This window comes from Python bivittatus, unplaced genomic scaffold (genome assembly GCF_059951505.1).
Source record: "Python bivittatus isolate LINGU-HERP-01145 unplaced genomic scaffold, Pbiv_v1 ctg000940_np1212, whole genome shotgun sequence".
Classification (NCBI taxonomy): domain Eukaryota; kingdom Metazoa; phylum Chordata; class Lepidosauria; order Squamata; family Pythonidae; genus Python; species Python bivittatus.
This window is the reverse complement of record NW_028277123.1, coordinates 717,711-737,211: the sequence shown is the minus strand read 5'-3', so window position 1 is coordinate 737,211 and position 19,501 is coordinate 717,711. Positions and strand designations below refer to the sequence as shown.

The 19,501-nt window shown below is 43.0% G+C and overlaps 2 protein-coding genes across 5 annotated transcripts in view; one reads left to right on the top strand and one right to left on the bottom strand.

The window, feature by feature from the left end:
• Positions 1–1,736: 1,736 nt before the first annotated feature.
• SPATA22 (spermatogenesis associated 22) lies at positions 1,737–18,750 on the top strand. 4 transcript variants are annotated; one of them, XM_025173601.2, is made up of 9 exons: positions 1,737–2,011; positions 8,954–9,023; positions 10,892–11,020; positions 12,304–12,364; positions 12,511–12,606; positions 16,020–16,371; positions 16,563–16,692; positions 17,934–18,031; positions 18,368–18,530. In XM_025173601.2, the coding sequence occupies exons 1-9, from the start codon at positions 1,979–1,981 to the stop codon at positions 18,410–18,412; spliced, it is 1,014 nt and encodes a 337-aa protein (XP_025029369.2). In that variant the 5' UTR covers positions 1,737–1,978; the 3' UTR covers positions 18,413–18,530. The 4 variants fall into 4 exon arrangements, with proteins under 4 accessions (XP_025029369.2, XP_025029367.2, XP_025029368.2 ...); XM_025173599.2 differs by having other exon boundaries at positions 1,743–2,011; positions 18,419–18,750; XM_088131290.1 differs by lacking the exon at positions 1,737–2,011 and adding an exon at positions 2,634–2,803 and having other exon boundaries at positions 18,419–18,750.
• Positions 10,044–19,501, bottom strand: part of LOC148213643 (LHFPL tetraspan subfamily member 7 protein-like) — a 98,336-nt gene continuing 88,878 nt past the window's right edge. Inside the window, exon 3 of the mRNA XM_088131292.1 lies at positions 10,044–10,206. Coding sequence (XP_087987418.1) covers positions 10,085–10,206 — 122 coding nt within the window. The 3' untranslated portion in view covers positions 10,044–10,084. The remainder of the gene's footprint in view (positions 10,207–19,501) is intronic.

Sequence of the window (19,501 nt, the reverse complement as noted above, 5' to 3'; positions counted from 1 at the left end):
GAAAGTTTGATGGTGGCTTTATCATTGTTTTTCCCGGCTGCTATGGGTTTTATATTCTTTGTTTCTTTTAATCGTTTTTAATATCGTTAGCCGCCCAGAGTCACGTATTTGAGGGGGGCGGCAATATAAATCCACTAAATAAATAAATAAAAATAAAACCCAGACATGCTTCCATGAGAAGAAACTCATGGAAGTGGCCCCAACTTAGTTTTTTTTTTTTCTGCCTTTGGAGAAAATCTGTTCCTTGTAATTCCAGACAATATGCCAAGTTAATTTCCTCCCTGTTTGCTTGGCCTTCTTTAAGAATGCAAATTGCATAATGTGATTAATAAGGAATGGGCCAATTAACACATAGCACAGCCTTCCTAGCATTGGCTCCCTCCCTAACTTTATCAGCCAGGCAAGGATGTCTGCAGAGCATGGTCAAAAAAGTCAAGATGGTGACTGTGGCAGTGCCGTTCCGGCTGCCACAGGAGGCGAGAAAGGGTCTGTGCAGAATCTCTCCATCCTCGACTTAATTTCGTTTCCTTTGTTCCAATTTCCACTGAAAGCGTTCGCCATCATGCAGCAGGTCCAAAAAGCAAAGAAGTGAGAAATGAAATAAAGGGACAAAACGTTCAATAAACAAGCACCAGAAGTGGAGTTGCAGGTCACTGTCAACGGCTTGAATGTATTTGCCTTAATGACAAGAGCGATATCGTTCATCGACGCACAGTTTGACCCAAGCAGCTGGAAACAGCTGGAACCTGGATCGGTGACCTGGCTTTGAGGTTTGCATAAAGATTTAATCCTGGGGGGTGGGGGAGAGGAAAAGAGAGGATATTCTGAAGTTTGCAAGGGAGAAACATGCTGCAAAGACATTAAAACCAAGTAGGTAGGTTGGAACGAGACGTTCAACAACGTAGGGTGCCTTGATATCGACTTAGAGAATGTTTCCAACCTGGCTGTATGGAGAAAGAGGGAAATGTATAGTCAAAAGGGAGGGAAGGTAATAAAAAACACCGTCCAGATGTGTGGATAGTATTAAAACACACATTTAAAAAAGGACAGGCCATGATTACAGCAACCATCTTGACTTTTTTGACCCCCCGGAGCGACCCTGCTCACCTCTTTCTCTACAGTCCATTTTTCAAAGATCAAAACTGTTCTTTCTCCCTTCTGACTGAGATTTGCCCTACCAGAGACTAAAATGTTGGGGGGGGCGGGGTGGCACCAAAAATTGGACATTATCTGTTTAGGGTTTTTTTTTTTAATGTAATAAAAAGTAAGGAGGAGAGACCACTAACATTTCCCTGGCTGCAGGCCTGTGAGGAGGAGAAGACCTTTAATTATCCTCCTCCTCCTCATTGTTCTCATTATCATTACCATTATTAAGAGATTACTTATTATTCCTTTTATTTATTTTATTTATTTTATAACATGCACAGCCCATCCTAATCCTAACAGGCTGTGGGCAGGGTACAACCAAGCCCAAAAATGCATTAGAACAGTGTTTCTCAACCTTAGCACCTTCAAGATATGTGGACTTCAACTCCCAGAATTCCCCAGCCAGCCATGCTGGCTGGGGAATTCTGGGAGTTGAAGTCCACATATCTTAAAGGTGCTAAGGTTGAGAAGTGCTGCATTAGAAACAGAAACAGATATCTGTCATCTCTCTCTCTCTCTCTCTCTCTCTCTCTCTCTCTCTCACAAGTGCCTCACCGCGAAAAGCAGCAAAAGAGGGCCACCGGATAAGTAAAAGAGAAACCGTGGGCTTCTTTGCCCACACCCATTATTAGGGCCAAGCGTGCCAGTGGTGGCGAAGATGAGCAAGAAACAGTTTTCGCTCGCTTTGCAATTTTGCTTTGCACAATCACGCGTGAGCTGATTGGGTCCAGAGGTCTGGAGAAATATGTGACCAGCACTAACAAAGAGATGTGTGTGGAAGGCAAGGGAGGGGGGAGACTGAAGACTGTGTGCCAAAGCCACCCTCTTCAAAATGAAGCCGGACAGCACCAGCACAAGCTTCCAGGTAATGGCTTCCCCCCTCCGGCTTTGGGGATGGAAACCAAGCCCCCCAACCCTAAACCTTGGGCGAAAGATTCCTGCTGTTCTCCCCAAACGAATGCAGATTGCTAGGAGGAATGGGCCCGATTGTAAAGCTCACTTTTTGTGCCGGAGTCAGACTCCGTTGCTTCCCGTGCCCTCTGGCGCCAAGGGCAAGAAACACACAGCCCAGCCAAAGGAGAGCGGAAACACTTCCTTCTTTGTTTGCCCGATCGCCCGGAGATCGTGCAAATAACTTGCATATTTTCAGGGCTGGTGGAAGAGTGACTCTTTGAAAGTTTTGCTTCCCCCCTTTTCGGAGCATGGAGGGGTGACTTTAAAAAAATGAGCATGCTCTGTGTGGCGCTGAATGTGCTGGAATGCATAAAACAAAAAAGCTCGGCCAAGCATTGCCCCCCTCCCGAAATCTCTTTTAGAAAGATAAAAAGTCCCTTCATTTGAGCTTGACCACTGGTGGCTTCAAGGTCACAAGCCCGTGGTTTCCTTGGCAAAGTTTTAGAAGTCGGTTGTTCTTGCTTTCCTCCAGGAATGTAAAACATTGCAGGTTTTAAAAGATCTTAAATCTTACAGGATTTAAAAATCTAGCCTATAGCTTGCCGCTTGCCTTCTGCTCTCCCACGCCATTCAGGGAATAACCAGGCCTAAGCCTTAGATTTTTACAAACCTGAAATTCCTGTAAACGGAACAGTGAAAGACAAGAGCAAGGATGTGCTGAACCTGCCAGCTGATTACCCAAGATAGATGCTGTTTATTCCAGGTACATTCCCTCTCTTTTTAAGTTTGTAGAAAACCTCCTCAATAATTTATGAAACAAGACAGGAGTAGCTGTGTTTGATGCTCAGGAACTGTTGCTGCCTTCTTTTGACCTCGTTTCCCAAGGCTATTAATTAACAAGCCCCCAGCAGCAGTGAATCAGAGCAGCTGTAAAGAGCTGGAATAATGCAGTGCCTCTGGAATTATAGCACATTTTATACGAGCTGAGAGTGTTCATATGGTGCCATAAATATACCCACCATTTTCCACTTTTCTCCCTAAATCCTCCTCCCCAAAAGACTGAGATTATTTTTTCCAAAAGCTGGACAAATTGTTTCGATTCCTTATTTCGTTCAAAGCCAGCAGCTTTGTCTCAAGAAAAGAGCAACTCTAAACAGATTAAAACCATGGAAACTTCTTTTCACTTTTAAAATGGGTTGGCTGCTTCCAAAGGATGTTTAATTCCCACTAGTGCAGCCAATCCAGCGGAAGAGAGAAGGCTCCATAAAGACCTGGAGTTGGCTAAGAATTAGACAAACAATGCCCAATTAATTAGGAAAATGACCTAGTTTTAAGTTACCAACAATTCTCTTCAGTATGGAATTTGTGTAAGGTTCTTTTTTCCTAGTGTGTCCACTTCTGGTCTACTTTACATGGGTTCTGTTCCTTTTAATTTCTGAATCTGCAACTTAAAAGGAAAAAAACACAGTTTGAAAGTTGACATTTGGGACGTCCTCAGTTCGCTGAGTATATGCATTAATATGCCTATCAAACACTAAAATGCAGATTTTTAATGCACCCGGGTTATGTTTTTGAACTGAATCCCAACATTCGGATTCGTGTGAAACAGCCGGAACAACAAAGTGCATTCCAATTCACGCTTTAAATCAAGATATATGGATCAAGGCAGTTTGTCTTGAAATGCGGAGAAAAATTGTCTGCTTCAACTCCTGGCTTCTGCTCGAAGAACAGGGGGCAGCCGTGGATAAGAGGGCCTTTGCACAGGTTCACCTTGTGTGCCAGTTGCACCCGTTTCTGGACCAGGAAGAGTACTCGTGCCAACTCATGCCATATTTGCTTTCCATTTGGATTACTGTAATGTGCTTTACGAGGGGCTGTCTTGGAAGAGCATTGAGAACAGTGTTTCTGAACCTTGGCAACTTGAAGACGGGTGGACTTCAACTCCCAGAATTCCCCAGCCAGCCATGCTGGCTGGGGAATTCTGGGAGTTGAAGTCCACCCGTCTTCAAGTTGCCAAGGTTCAGAAACACTGATTTAGAAGGAGCAACTGGTCCACAATGCAGTGGTGGATGTTCCACATCACGCACACATAACACCTCTGCTCTGTGAGCTACTGTGGCTCAAAGTGCTGGTTATCACATATACATAGCATAGAACCAGGGTACTTGTGGGACCGCCCGTCTCCAATGGTTTCTGCTCGCCCCACCAGAACCGACAGAGAAGGCATGATCCAGGTCCCTTCCATCAAGCCATGGCAGCTTGCGGGACCCAGCGCTGCACCTTCTCTGTTGCAGTGCCTGCCCAGTGGAACAGTACCCCCCAAATCTGTTTGCCTTCTGTGGGGCATTAAAGACATGTGTGCATTTGGGCCAGGAACTTAGGTGAGCCCTGGTGGTTAGTTTTTTAATGGTTGTGGGGGTTTTTTAGGGTTAGGGTTAGGGTAAGATGGAATGATTTGCTAAGACGGAATGATCTGGACCTCTGGCCCATGATATATTGATTGATTGTGGTTGTAATTTCTTTTTTTAATAAGTCCAGTTGTTCTGTTTTGTTTTTCTGGTTTCAAGTCCTTGTGTGGGGCCCAAAGTCACAGTAGTACAAGGGGTGGCCGTATCAATTCTTCAAACAAACAGATAATTAAAGATTCCCCAGCATTGCTGCTGGAAGTTGAGTTGACCTATAACGATGCTATCCTTGAGTGTGGACTTCAGACAATAAAGACAATTTTGGTTAGAGGCCTGTTTTGTTTAGCGGTATCAACAGGCATGGAGCTTTGGAAAATACCAGAAGCCAGATCTCTGCCCCCAGAAGGTTACAATCTAAAATGCAATAACATAAGAAGGCTCACGGTAAAAAGCAAGGGTAGAAAGGTAGCCTTTCTCACAGATGTTTTGGCGTACTGAAAAATTGTGCTAGGCAGCTTTCCTCAACCAGGCCCCCTCCAGATGTGGCTTGGAACTAAAATCCTCATAATTTCCATCCAGAGGAGCTGTTGCTGGCTGGGAGCGACAGGCAGTTGGAGAGTACTGGGTTGGGGACTTCACCAGCCCCTAGGAACTGAGTGAGGGTCTATTTTTCAAAATAGCTTTGTTCATATAACACATCTGATTATCAGTTAAAAGCTTAGCAACTGCGCAGGCATAACTTGCCAAGTTTGGTTAGCGCTCATCTTTTCTGATTTTTTGGACCGTCGTTAAGTTGCACAAACCAGTCCTGACAGTTTCAGGTTCCCTGGATGGCACAGATCCAGAAAGCGGATTAATTCAATAGACAAGCTGGGCATAACTGCATGAATGCAGCAATTGTTTCAGACTTCCCACAACCTGCTTTGCATTTTAAGGGGGGGGAAAGGGAGAACAAGGCAATAAGGAGAGTAATACAAATAATCAGCAAGGTTTGCGTGCAAAATGCCAGGTTCTCTCCTAATAACCTTTGCAGGGTGATGGTGAGGATAAAAAGCAGCGGGAGGGAGGGAGGGAAGGAGGGAGAGAAGCATCTGTTCCGGTCCAGAATGCTTAAAGAAAAGAGCTAAAATGAACCAAGAAGGAAGTGTAGGTTTTACGGCCTGCCTCCTAAAGATGCACAGTGGGGTATATTTAGGGCTGTCTCAAAAAATAAAATAAAATAAAATCCAGATTGTATGGACTGGAGTCCAGTCAGCACTTACCAGATTTTCAAACAAACCAGTGTTTCTTAACCTTGGCAAATTTAAGCATGCTGGCTGGAGAATTCTGAGTTCCACCCATCTTAAAGCACACTGGCTAGGGAATTCTGGGAGTTGAAGTCCACACGACTTAAAGTTGCTAAGGCTATGAAACACTGAAATAAACAGATCACAGAGACATCCTTCCCCAAAGATGCTGGAACTACAACTCCCAGCCTGCCTTTGGAGCTCCAGCTCCAGGAAAAGCTGCAGTATTGTACAGGAAAGGGATTTTGGCTCCTGGTTTGTTTGGTTTTTTTTGCCCAACCCTGGAGATAAAATCTCACATCCAAAAAGCTTTTGCCCGATGGGGGATAAATTCAGACAGACAGGTCTTGCAAACTTTTAGGAGTTGACAGCTCAGCTGCCAAATATTGCAGAGATGCATCATGCAGAATGAGCTCAAAGATATCCTTGGCGTTGTTGCAGAACTCATTGGCGGGCAAAAATGTTAGGTGGGCAAAAAAGGCACAAGAGCCGTGTTTTGTTCTGTTTTTTAGCACTTGTAGAAAAATTCTTCGCATCTCGTGTTGAGGTATGGTTTGTTTAATGCTACCCGAGAGAGCAAATGACATCACCCGCACCGTCACATCATTGGGCGCCTGACACGAATTAACTGCAGAGCAAAGTGAACGTGAGATGAATCACTAGAGAGCAGATGACGTCACCTGCATTGTGACATCACTGGGCACCGGCGTGAGCTGTGCAGTTTGACACACAAACCACGCCACTCATGAGGTGTGCTATGACCTCGCCCACATGACATCATCATGGCTTGTCACCAGGCTTCAACCAGCTTGTCAAGCATAAGCCACGGTTTGCAAACCACAATGCCTGGATTCAAACCCAAATAAGCACCTTCTGGACAGTCCCCACCATCTTCCTTGGCAAATCCTCTCTGGGGGCATAAAGCAAACAAGCTGACATTATGGTGCCACCTTTGGCCCACATTGACACCATTTTTTTCTCCCTTTGCAGTTTCTCCTTCCTTCCTTCCTTCCTTCCTCTCCTCTCCTCTCCTCTCCTCCTCCTGCCATTTTGCTCCTCAGCAGCTTCTTCCTCCCAGAGGGAGCCATGTGAGGAAAGGAGAGCCCTTTCTCCTCCTCCTCCTCCTCCTCACCAATCTGGCCATTCCTGCCTTGAGGCCCTTTGTGTCCCCAGCCCCATTTTATCATTACTATTATCATCGTCATCAACATCATCATCATTTATTTGTTTAAATTTATTGGCCACCCCACTCCAGTGGACTCCGGGGGGTGCACAAACCTAAAAAAGACCTAAAACCCGCCAGAGATATTTGCGCGTCTTTCCCCTCAGCCAGAGAGGCCCTTTTCCCGCCTCCCCGACGTCCATTTTGGCTCCGTCCCTCCCGGACGGCCTTCGCCTTCCTCCGGTGGACGCGCATCGAGGCTTTCTTCTCAGAAAGGGGAGCGAAGCCGGAGTCCTGCTCAAACGTTTCTCTCTTCGGCCCCAAAGACGCAAGGCAGAAAGATTATTGGGATTATTTTATACAAGCCCGTGTGAGGAGAGCTCGGCAGGGTCTGAAGCAGCAGACGGGCCGTCAAGAAAGCTAAATTTGCCATTAAATTGATCAAGGGCCAGGTTTTTCTTGGCATCCCCCCTCCAAACTCTAAGCCGTGATGATTTGTAGCTCTTTCCCCCGTTTTTACACATAGTCACAGAACCGAGAGCTTCCATCGCTCTGAGCCACGGTGTTTAACTATGGTTGGAAAAGGAAACCAGAATTGTGTTTGGGCTGCAAAGCCATAAATCATGGCTTGCAAATAATCATGTCCAGGTTTACAGCTTTGCTAGGCTGAAGCCAAAAAAAACGTGTTAGGTCTTTGTTGGGCTGTTTATAAAATACAGTTGTGTGTGTGTGTGTCTATCTACAGCATCTATCTATCATATCTCAATCTATCATCTATCAATGATCTATATCTATCTGTCTTTCTTTCTGTCTGTCTGTCTATCTATCTTTCTATCATTATCAATCTCTCACCTCTCATTTCTCGTCTCTCAATCATTATCTTGATCATTATCTATCATCTATCATTATCAATTATCTTGATCATTGTCTATCATCTATCATTATCTTTTATCTATATATCATCTACCATTATTTTTATCTATATATTTCTATCAATCATTATCTTTTATTTTTCATCTATCAATTATCTATTCGTCATTACTATCATCTATCTATCATTATTATCTATCCTTATCATCTATCTAACATCTATCTGTGTAACTTTAGTTTCTTCTGAGTAGCTCGCACAGTCATGTATGTGAGATGGGCAGCTATAAAAATTTACCAAATAAATAAATAAATGCATAAATTGCAATATAAAATTAAAGTATTCAAAAATTATATGAAATATAACTTCGTTCTGTAATAACAACTCTTTAAAATAAATAGGTAATAGCTTAATCCCACGTCCTTCAGCACTGTTTAAGGTGGTAACACCACTCATTTAAAGAAATGTTTTAATTTTAAAGTCTCTAAATAGAAACTGTCTGGCCTCTTCCCAGAAGAGCATCTACTGTATAGTATTTTAGGCTCTAGAGATCTGCAGATTACTTTATTCCCCCTCCCATTTCTTTTAAGAGGAGAAAACTTTAATATTGAAGTTATTGATCACATAAAATCCCCACTACTATTATGAAAATATCATTTTGTTAAAAAAGCATTATGCTTAAGTTATGAGTAGACAAAAATGTAGCTATGTACAACAGTATTAACAAAACTATAATATAACCACTAAATTATTAATGAAGCTAACAAAAAGGCAAAACAACTAAAAGTCAAGGCATTTATGGGGTGTGAGCTTTTCTTATGCTGAAGATGGTGTACAGCTGAATATTTTCACGTCCTTGGCGCTCCAAAAGTTGACAAGTTGGTGCAGATTGGAAGAAATCAAAAGAAACAAATCCAAAACACCTATTTTGGTGGCAGCTGGCATTAGTTTCCCGCTGAAATATCTAGAATCAGCTTTTTTTCAGTACTTTCTAGAGGAGAATAGGATTGCAGGGTTAAATAATCACAGATTATGTATTTATAGACAATGGTAGCTCAACTTTTTCCTGTTTATGTGTGGGTGTGGGTGTCTGTAGCAGGAACTTAAAATGCTTTGCTGATCTATTGCAACTATCTTCCAACCTATTTCCTCTAGAAGAACAGGATACTAAGTAAATTATTTTTTTTTTCAGGTGCAGTTATCTAGAAATAAAGAGATGAAGAGGAATTTCACTGACAGTTCTTTGATGCGTAGTACAGCAGGTATCCATCTCAACTGGCGTGGAATCGGGGGGGAGCTATTACAATTTCCGACCCGATGACCAGCAAGATGAGTGGAGTGAGCAATATTATTTAGGGCGTTAGGTTGCAGTCCGTGCAAAAGGTGATCAAACATCTCCCATGTTACCTCCTATTAAGTCAGGGGGCATTTCTGTAATTTTCTTCCCATTCTTCCCTTCCCAGACTTTATTTTCCTTTTTATGAGAAGACTGCAACCATCCAGAAAGATGGGAGAAGAAGTCCTAATTAAGACATTGCACATGTTTTTTTAATTGTGTGAACCCATCATTAAAGTCAAGATGGTGGCTGTCATTGAAGCCCTGCCTCTTTTTACAAGTTTGCAACACACATAAAGGGGGGGGGGGCTTCAATCACCATCTTACCTTTTTTGAGACACACACACCTCTCAGTGGATGCCCCTGCCAGAATTCACTCCCCTTCGATGGGTGACTCTGTAATTCAGAAAAGTGATGTGCTCATTTATTTTATCCTATTTTTTATTGGTGGAATAACAAGTGTTCGCTGAGTAGATTTCCTGCATTAATCAATATTAGCTACAAACTGCAAACAATCATAATTCCTTGGCTATTAAAATATGCTGGAAAGCAGGAGGGAAGGTCCTAAAAAATGGAGAGCCTTAACTATTATAAACCTTTATGAAAAATTCACAGGGAAATCTGTTCTGTCTCTTCCAACCCTCCACTCAATTTTCTCTTGTACAATGTTGTTGTTGTTCAGTCGTTAAGTCGTGTCTGACTCTTCGTGACCCCATGAGCCATATCACGCCAGGCCTTCCTGTCCTTCGCTGCTTCCCTGAGTTTGCTCAGTTTCATGCTCATTGCTTCAGTGATGCCATCTAACCATCTTATCCTCTGCCGTCCCCTTCTCCTTCTGCCTTCCATCTTTCCCAGCATCAGGGTCTTCTCCAAAGAGTCCTCTCTTCTCATTAGGTGGCCAGAGTATCTGAGCTTGAGCTTCAGGATCAATCCTTCCAGTCAGCAGTCAGGGTTGATTTCCTTTAGGATTGACTGGTTTGATGACTGTTAGACAAACATGCAGGCAGGGATCACGCTCTTGTTTATTCTTTGTGCAATCCCTAAAAAACTCACTTCGTATTGGTTGATTGATGGAAGAAGGGAATTTTCAGCATGACGTCCCAGGATAACTTGAAGGGAATAACAACAACAACAAGAAAAACAATATCAGCAATAAAACAATGTAATAAACAGGAATGGCTAATTAACCAATAAAACCAAACCATAAATCAGCAGTGAGAGTAATGATGTAGGGTGTTGAAAATGCCTGGACAGATAAGAGATTTTTGCCTGGTGCCAAAAGAGATACCAGAACGGGTACCTTCTCAATAAACATTAATAATACTGATAATATTGGGTTGGTAGTATGGGAGGGCTAGAATTCTAGTGAGCAGGGATGCGTTAGCCATTGCTGGTCAAGGTCGGACAGAAATGATAGCTTGGGCAGATACATGCAAGCAAATTAACTTGTTCTGATACCAAAGGTATTAATGAGACCAGAGTCACTTGGACTGAGATGGGCAGCTATAGAAATTGCATAAATAAATAAAATAGAGCTATTAATGAGATACTGTGGAGAGCTCTGTTTGGATCCTTCGCATCTCCTGCCTGGAGAAGGTTCCAGAGATGGAGCGATGCTCTGTGCAGGGATGCAAACCTTTCCGACGAGTGAGCTCCAGTGAGTCACACCACTGCCACATTAAAGCAAATCACTTATTAGGATGAAGGGGTGTGCATTTCTGGATGTATATATTATTGCACCAAAGGAGTTCACAATTTCTTAATTGTACCTTATATTGCAACTTCAAATGTTAGGCTGTCTTCCGGTCCCACTCTTCAATCAGAAAAAAAGGACCAAACAGCCACTCACATCAAACCCGCTTCAAAATGAGCCAACTGGTAACAATTCAGCTGATAATTTCAATTTCTCTGCCATGCTAGCAGGTGAGTGGTAGACCACACATTTTAGGAAATGCATTTTCATAGCAAAGAAATATTTTTCTAGCCTAGGGTTGAAATTTCTGGGCATAGCAAAAAACTCCTTTATCCTTATGAATTACATAGAAGATTGGCATTTAAATGATAGCTCTTGTAACCGCCTTTTTTTTTTTAATGGTTAAGATTCCAGGTCCATGTGTTACAGGAAGGAATATTCTTTAATGTGCTTTTGTATTAATGCAAAAAGAGATATTTATCATCTTCTCTATACCTGAAAAGCTGTCTATGCACATTTCTGCCAGAATTAATTATTGGAATAATAATTAGTCGTATTCTTGTTGATATGAAGGGAACGGGAAAAGTGAAAAGCTTCCAGCTTGCATTTGCCTTGTGCCTCTACAAAGGCATATTTGAAAAATGAAAATGTATAATAGGACAACCATAAATATGACTGCTTACCCAGCTTTTTCAAACAGTACATTCACTCATACCACATCCATGCCTTGTATAAAAATAGGAACTCAGAGATTATACTGGTAACATTTTATAAAACTGATTATTAAGAGTGTTGGGTCTATCATGAGCTATTAGCCATGTTTACAGGCAGTTTTTTTTTCCAATTTCCAGAAGCTGGGGGTAAGCAATATGAAATGATCGGCATTGTATTATTGTTGTGATATAGAACTGAACTGAATGGCCAGCACTGGAGAGTACTGAATTATCTAGATCTTTAAATTTGATCCAGTGAAACATTTCAGTATGGTGTCCTGTCGTATCCAACTCCATAGGCAGCCTTTAAAAGTTAGACCATCCTTCCCAGATGCCCTCCAGATGGCTTATCTCTTTGGGCTGGGAATTCTCACAGTCAGAGTCCCACCTCCACTGGATCTCATCAGATTGGAGACGGCTGTATTAAAGGAGGCACTTATGAATAAATCTGCCAAAACATGGATGGCAGATAAGCCTTTCTTGGGATAGAATCACAAATCAGAGGCACCACCAGGGAAAAGGTCCATTAGTACCCAATTTTTATGTTGGCTGAGGAATTCTGGGAGTTGAAGTCCACTCATCTTAAAGTTGATGAGGTTGAGAAACACTGGCTTAAAGGTTAGGGGATTAGGAATTCTGGAATGGAGCATTCTAAAATGAGAGCAAATAGCCCCAGTGAGGAAGTTAACAATATACATATAACACAGTTCACATTTTCTTTCTTAATATCACAAATTGATGTTACCAAGATCAGGAACTTGATTCAAATCAATCATTCCGTGTCTTTTGATTTTTTAAAGATTTTGGATGGGAAACTGAGAAGCCAGAACCAATTCAACTGCAGAAAACAGTAGGCACTGAGTATGTGGTTCCAATATCTTTTATAGCTTTATATTCCTGAAATCAAATTTATTTCAGGGTTATGGAAATCAATACTATATGACTGTACTGTATCTAAGGTTTTAATCTTCATTGTTCATGGTAATGACTAAACCTTTTCTCTGAAGCCCAGCAGAGCTTCCTATTCCATCTTCTTTGTTAAGGCAGCAACACACATCAAAACCTACAATGCCTCATGCAGGAAGCAACTTGAATAACCGGAGGTGGGTGACATTCTCCAGAATGAATGTTGATGCATGGTTGAGGTCATAATTTGTTAGTTCTCGGAACTGGATCCTTTTACGTCCGATCTGCCTGCATAGCTCTTCGTGTTGCTTGTAATTCTCAGGTCAACCCTTTTGCCAGAAGTGATGGGGAGAAAAATCCTCCCCCCAAAAGTGGGGGAGTAGGGGAGCTGTCGGTATAGACAGAGTGCATTTGAACAACAGTGCAAATATCGCCATCCTACCCTGAACAATTCTACCCTACTGCCTCTTTGATTCTATTTCCACGCCAAGTTGTCCACTGTGCTACCACTAGCTCCCCCAGCCCTCCCCCCATTTTAATAAAGACAGAGGATTGTAATATAGTTGGGGATTCAGCAAAGACAGAGGGAATATCCACAGAATCCCTGGAGCCCTTTTGCAAACCTGTAGTATAATGTTTATATTGAGCGTCTTTGACAGTGAGTATTTAAGGAAGCTCCTGCTGTTGGGTGGGCAGGGCAAACAGTCATCAAAACATTCTATCATTCAAGCCTATTCACTTTGTTGTGGGCTTTCTCTGAACCAACACATGTACAGAAAGCTTTCTCACATCCATATGTTTCTCAGTGACCTGCAGCAGAGCAGAAATCTGGTCCAGATATCTCCTGACAGGACCTCCCTGCACTTTCCAAATTGTGCTGGTTGTCACCTCTGGTGCATTATCAATCAGAATCCTACTGAAAACTTCCCTAGACACTTAACAAACTAATACCCTATAAATAGATCCTTTATTATGGTCAGTGGCCAGTCCATAAAACACATTGCATACATAATATGGATATTGATTGATTAATTAATTAGGTAAGCTTGTCCATCAAACTCCTGTACATAAAACTGATATTGATCAATTAATTAGGTAAGCATGAGCATCAAGCTGCTTGCATCTTACACGACAGAATTTGGCCGCACTCAAAGAAGTAGAGTCTCTTGAGTCTGAAATAAGAGTTGTAAACAAAACTGATCAGAATTCTTCTAAGTGTCAGGGCCAGAAATACAAAAATATGCACTGTAAGCCCCTGGCTGAAAGCCCGTTTGGTGTAGTGTTTTAGGCACCAGGCTAGGAACTGGAAGACTCTGAGTTCTAGTCTCACCTTGGGCACAAAGCCAGCTGGGTGACCTTGGGCCAGCCCCTCTCTCTCAGGCAAACCGCTTCTGAACAGCCTTGCCAAGAAAACTGCAGGGACTTGTCCAGGCAGTCGCCAGGAGTCAACGCTGACTTGAAGGCGCACACACACAAAAGCCCTGGCAGGTCTTCTCATGGCTCAGAAGTTAAGCAGGATTGGCCCAGGTTAATCCTTGGATGATAGGCCACCAAGAAACCCTGGGGTTATAAACCAGATTGGGAAACGGGGGGAAAAAAACTCCCAGAAAGTGGCAATGGCAAAACCCTTCCATATTATTCGATGAAAATGACATGGCTGTCCCAATGAAGTCACAAAGAGACAAGCTTGACTAAAACAGACTTTTCTTTTACCTTGATCGAGAGAAACAGGATGGCAGCTTGAGGAAAGGCTTAATGCACTTTTGCATTAAGCATGAACGCAGAGAACACTGTTATCAGCCATTTCTTTTGAAGTCCTCAACAACTGTCCAGTCTCCCACCTCCCCTTTTTAGGGAAGGTGGTAGAAAAGGTGGTCGCGCGGCAGCTTCAGAGGATCCTGGAGGAAACGGATTATCTGGACCCCTATCAGTCAGGATTCAGGCCTGGTTATGGGACAGAAACAGCATTGGTCGCACTTTTAGATGATCTCTGGCGAGAGCGGGATGGGGGTAGTGCATCCATCCTTGCTCTTCTTGACCTCTCGGCGGCTTTCGATACCATCGACCATGGTATCCTTTTGGGTCGGCTGCAGCAGTTGGGGTTGGATGGCACAATGTTGTGCTGGTTCAGCTCCTTTCTCCAAGGCCGAACCCAATCGGTGTTGATAGGGAGCGAGAGGTCCAGCCCCCGGCCCCTACTGTGTGGGGTGCCACAGGGGTCAGTGCTTTCACCGCTATTTAATATCTACATGAAGCCGCTGGGTGAGATCATCTGGCACCATGGAGTGAGGTATCATCAGTATGCTGATGATACCCAACTATACATCTCCATCCCAGGTGCCTTAAGTGATGCTGTGACTACCCTTTCGCGGTGCCTGGAGGCTGTGGGGGCCTGGATGGGGGACAACAGGCTTCAGCTGAACCCTGGTAAGACGGAGTGGCTGTGGATACGGGGAGCCTCAAGATCTGGGACTTTGTCATCTTTGGTTCTTGACGGGGTTGCACTGCCCCAGACAGACCCGGTGCGTAATTTGGGGGTTCTCCTGGACTCACGACTCCTGCTCGAAGAGCAGGTGGCAGTCATGGCCAGGAGGGCCTTTGCATGACTTCGTGTCGTGCGGCAGTTACGCCCCTTCCTGGATCAGGGGGACCTCCGCACGGTCACTCATGCCCTGGTCACCTCTGGGTTGGACTACTGTAATGCGCTCTACATGGGGCTACCCTTGAAGAGTATCCAGAAGCTACAGCTGGTGCAGAATGCGGCGGCGCGGACAGTTCTTAATGCCCCTAGGAGGGCACATATAACACCGTGGTTGCGTGAGCTGCATTGGTTACCAGCTTGTTTCCGGGTCCAATTCAAGGTGTTGGTCATCACCTTTAAAGCCCTTCATGGCACGGGACCAGGCTATCTGAGGAACTGCCTCGCCCTGGTCACTTCAGCCCGTCCCACTCGGTCCAGCAGAGGGGGCAGGTTGCAGACCCCACCGGTCAGGGAATTTCGATTGGTGGGGTCTAGGCAGAGGGCCTTTTCTGCTGCAGCGCCCGCCCTATGGAACATCCTGCCTCCTGAGGTCCGGTGTGCCCCCTCCCTCGTGGCCTTCAGGAAAGGGATCAAATCCTGGCTCTGCCAGAAGGCCTGGGGGGCAGAGGGGGGCCCGCACCTGTGGAGATGGCTGGGGGGGTGATGGGTTGCCCCCCCCCCAGCATCTTACAGGTTTTTATAGGGCCAAAATTAGAGGAGGTTTTTAAGGGTATTTTTAATATGTTTTTTGATTATTTATAGTTTTTAGCCATCTTGGAGAGAATTGTATTTCTTCTTTTTTATTGTGAGCCGCCCAGAGTCACCCGTGGGGGAGATGGGCGGCATACAAGCCGAATAAATAAATAAATAAATAAATAAATAAATAAATAAATAAATAAATTGCCTAAAATGGAGTACTATGGCCATTGATATAATGGAATGAGTGGGAAGAGGAGAAAGGGGCTTAGAATACAAGCTGCTGTGTATATTTTAAATATGTGTAGATAGCTGGGCGGATGAACGGGTAGGTAGGTAGGTAGGTAGGTAGGTAGGTAGACAAATAGATAATAATGCTTAATTTCACTCCAGGCCAGAGGAAAGAAACACCTGCACTAATGTTTGGAAAAGAAATGACTTTCCAGCTTCCGGCAGTAGAACAGGGCACAGAAAGCTTTCACAGCCTGGAGACAGTCCTGACTGTTTGATGAACCCTGGATCCGTGTACCAGAAATCAGCTGGCCTGCCAAAGGTGTCAGAGAGAAGCCAAAAAGAAGCAGAGGACGAATGGGATTCGGCTGTTTCCCAGTGGCCTGCAGTACCAACTGCCATGTTGAGAAATCCGCAGTCTCAGGGTACCTCATATACATTTAAACACAGCCTTTGCCCACAAGACATGAACAAGGAAAAAACTGACCATTTCCAAAGCAACAGAATGATTCAGGTAAGATATACATGCGTGCATATATTTGCCTCTTAATAGGATGTTTTTGAATCTCCTTCCAAACCTACTTACTTACTTTCCAGACTGAAAATATTTCTTGAAGTGCCCGGTGACTTATAAGGAGTAGAGAATGTTCTCACCTAAACTCAAACATTATGTTTATCTTTCTTTTTTTCGTCCCTGTGTCAAAGAAAAAGCCAGCATACCACTCTAAAGTGAAGGAAAAAGAGAATTCTCTCAGAATTTTATCTGCTGTCATTGAAAGCATGAAGCACTGGAGTCAGTATACTAATAAAACTGCTCTCTTATTTGAGGTACTGGGTGAGTACATTAAGATGCTTGTGGCAGTTTTCCTTACAGGAATATTGGTCTTATCATCCCAAAGGAATCAATTACTTTTAAAACATTTCAGCCAACCTCTTCAGCTCTTTGAATAAAAGGCATTTCCAAGTAATTTGGGTTGTCCTTTCCCATATCAGCACACCCGCTCGGAAACAATCCGAAATGTTGAATTTTCTAGAGTCAAAATGGAGGTGGGGGGGGGGGACTGAGAATGTGTGGAAAAGATAGATTATTCCCAATGCTTCTTCAGTTAGATCAATCCACAACTATTGGAAGATAAGCTGGCCCCCTGCCTGTCCCAGTTTCCATTGTTACAAACCCTAGTGAAATAAATGTAGAACCCCACTTTACAATGCTGGATTGTAAGATGCAAAATCTTTTGCCACCAATTGTGAGTTACGCACGATGATTCAAGAGTGTAAAAGTATATAATCAATCTCTGCTCAACGGCCAAATGATTTAGGTGTTCTTTCATCAACCATTTTGATGAAAGTCCCCCACGTTATTAACATCACCTCTTGAGCTCTTTTGAGTTATTAACATCACCTCTTGCACCCAAAAATTCTTCTCCATTCCCTGCGTTATTAGTGTTCGCCCATCCCCACACTTCTTTCTTCAATATTCTTTAAAATGTGTATCTTTTCTGCGGAAGTGTTTCTGAGTCTTCTGTGTTCTCTGAAAGCTTTGTGCCTTCACAAAGACAGAGGTATAAGATCATGCTGGCAAAGAGTAATTAGTAGTTTTGTGCCTTGCCCAAAATAAAATGTGATTGACACACAAGGAAAATAATGTGATCTATAGTCATATGGTTGAAAAATTCACTAAATAGAAAGAATTATCCTTGGAATTGTCCCTTAGGATTTTTGGGAGGGGGGATTGGGGAATAGTAAGTCACTGTCCTTACTCCCAGCTGCTTGCTTACAGAGAGTAACTAAGCAAACAGCAGCAGCACATCTTTCACATCCCCACTTCTGTCAACATTTGTTCATCTCTCCTGGACCACAAGATAGGAGACAGTCAGCTGCACTAAAGCTGAGCGGCTCTTTGTACAGGGCTCAGTCGGCATGTTGACCTGGGCAGGTCCTCGTCTGTGCTAAACCTGGACATTTATCCTGGCTAACATTACTAGATGAGCACGTCTTTTCTTACAAAAGCAACAGAATAACATTTGTCTTAGCTCTGAAAAGCTTTAGGACAAATAATTATGCTGCATTATTTAGGTGTTCTGGATTCTGCTGTTACCCCTGGATCGTTTGGGGCAAAGACCTTCCTTTTGAGAGATGGAAAAGAGTGTGTGTCATGTGTATTCTATGAGATTGTAAGTATATATACACACATATATATATATGTGATCTTTAATCAAGGATGTGCTATGTATGCTGGAGACGTAACAACCTACACTGTAATCAAATTCACAAATATAATCAATACATCCTGGTTCTGGCAGGTTCTCTTGAACAAGTCAACCTTCTTAAAGAAGCAATTATTTCTATAGAACCTTATTTTAGGAGGCTGCGAATAATATCTTAACTCTGCAATTTGTGAATTTTATCATTGCAATAAAAACTATCCATAAATCTCTTAAGATGTATATTAAAAGTGATGGAATACATTATAAATTGGCAATAGACATTTGGTGGTGCTATTTCTACAGGGAAAGGGTAAGGAAAAAAGGAAGTCATCTTTTATTCTTCTTTGAAAAAAGGATCGGGAGCTACCGAGATTAATCAGAGGCCGAGTCCACAGATGCATGGGAAATTACGATGCAAAACAGAAGGTCTTTAAGTGTGTTTCGGTGAGGCCTGCAACGGCTGCTGAACAGAAAACTTTCCAGGATTTTGTCAAAGCCGCTGATGCGGAGATGTGCAGATATGTGAACATAAGCAGTGAAGTTTAAATATTTTTGATGCAGCTCAAAATCTTTGAAGAAGCATGTAATTTTTGTGTGCGTGAGCTGGACGTTGTAACACATAAGGGAAGTAATTCTAGAACTCACATCTTCATTGCTTGGGTGAAAACACTGTCAGCAACGTCAGCTGCAACTGTTGTCTAAAAATAAACTAATTTTAGTTTGTTTCTAATACTTTAATATGGGTGGCTTATGTTTTTTTTCCCTACCAATTTAATAATTTAAATTACAAGAACCATACTCAGTTGGTAGAAATCTCCTCCTTGCAAGGCCCCAGGGAAGAACAGGCCATCTGCAGAAGTATTTTCAAAAATTGGACAGAGACCAGTTATTTACCTCATGTGTCCAAACCAAGTAAACATCACAGAACAGAAGAACTTGTAGTCATACATCCAGCTAGCTTCCCTCCGATACTTCATCCAGACTTTGCTTTAGCCCACCAGAAAAGACACCTTTCTGTGGCCCCTGATGACACTCAGGCATCCCTGGGCTGTTTAAGGGGTCCCATCCACCTCTCCAGATGTTGAAAGGTTCATTCAATGTTGGGGATTGCGCTAACCCCTGAACCCTGGAGATGAACAGGATTATGATTTATAAGAATATCATGCCTTTGTTCTTTTTAGCTGTGGTGCAACTGTAAATAAATGCTTAGTGGCTTATTGGCAGACAGAATTAGCAAATGCATTATATGGTATCATAGAAGGGAATGCAGTAAAGACGTTGCGCAAGGTTCAGGTTCTTTTTTTTTTTTCCTTCCTTTTTGAAGTTACAAATTTCAAGCGCTTGCTTGGGGACTACAGATCACAGTTCCTCTCATATTATTTAGGATTTGTGTACCATCTGCTAGTACTGACCTTATTTTAGTGTTAGAATCCATCC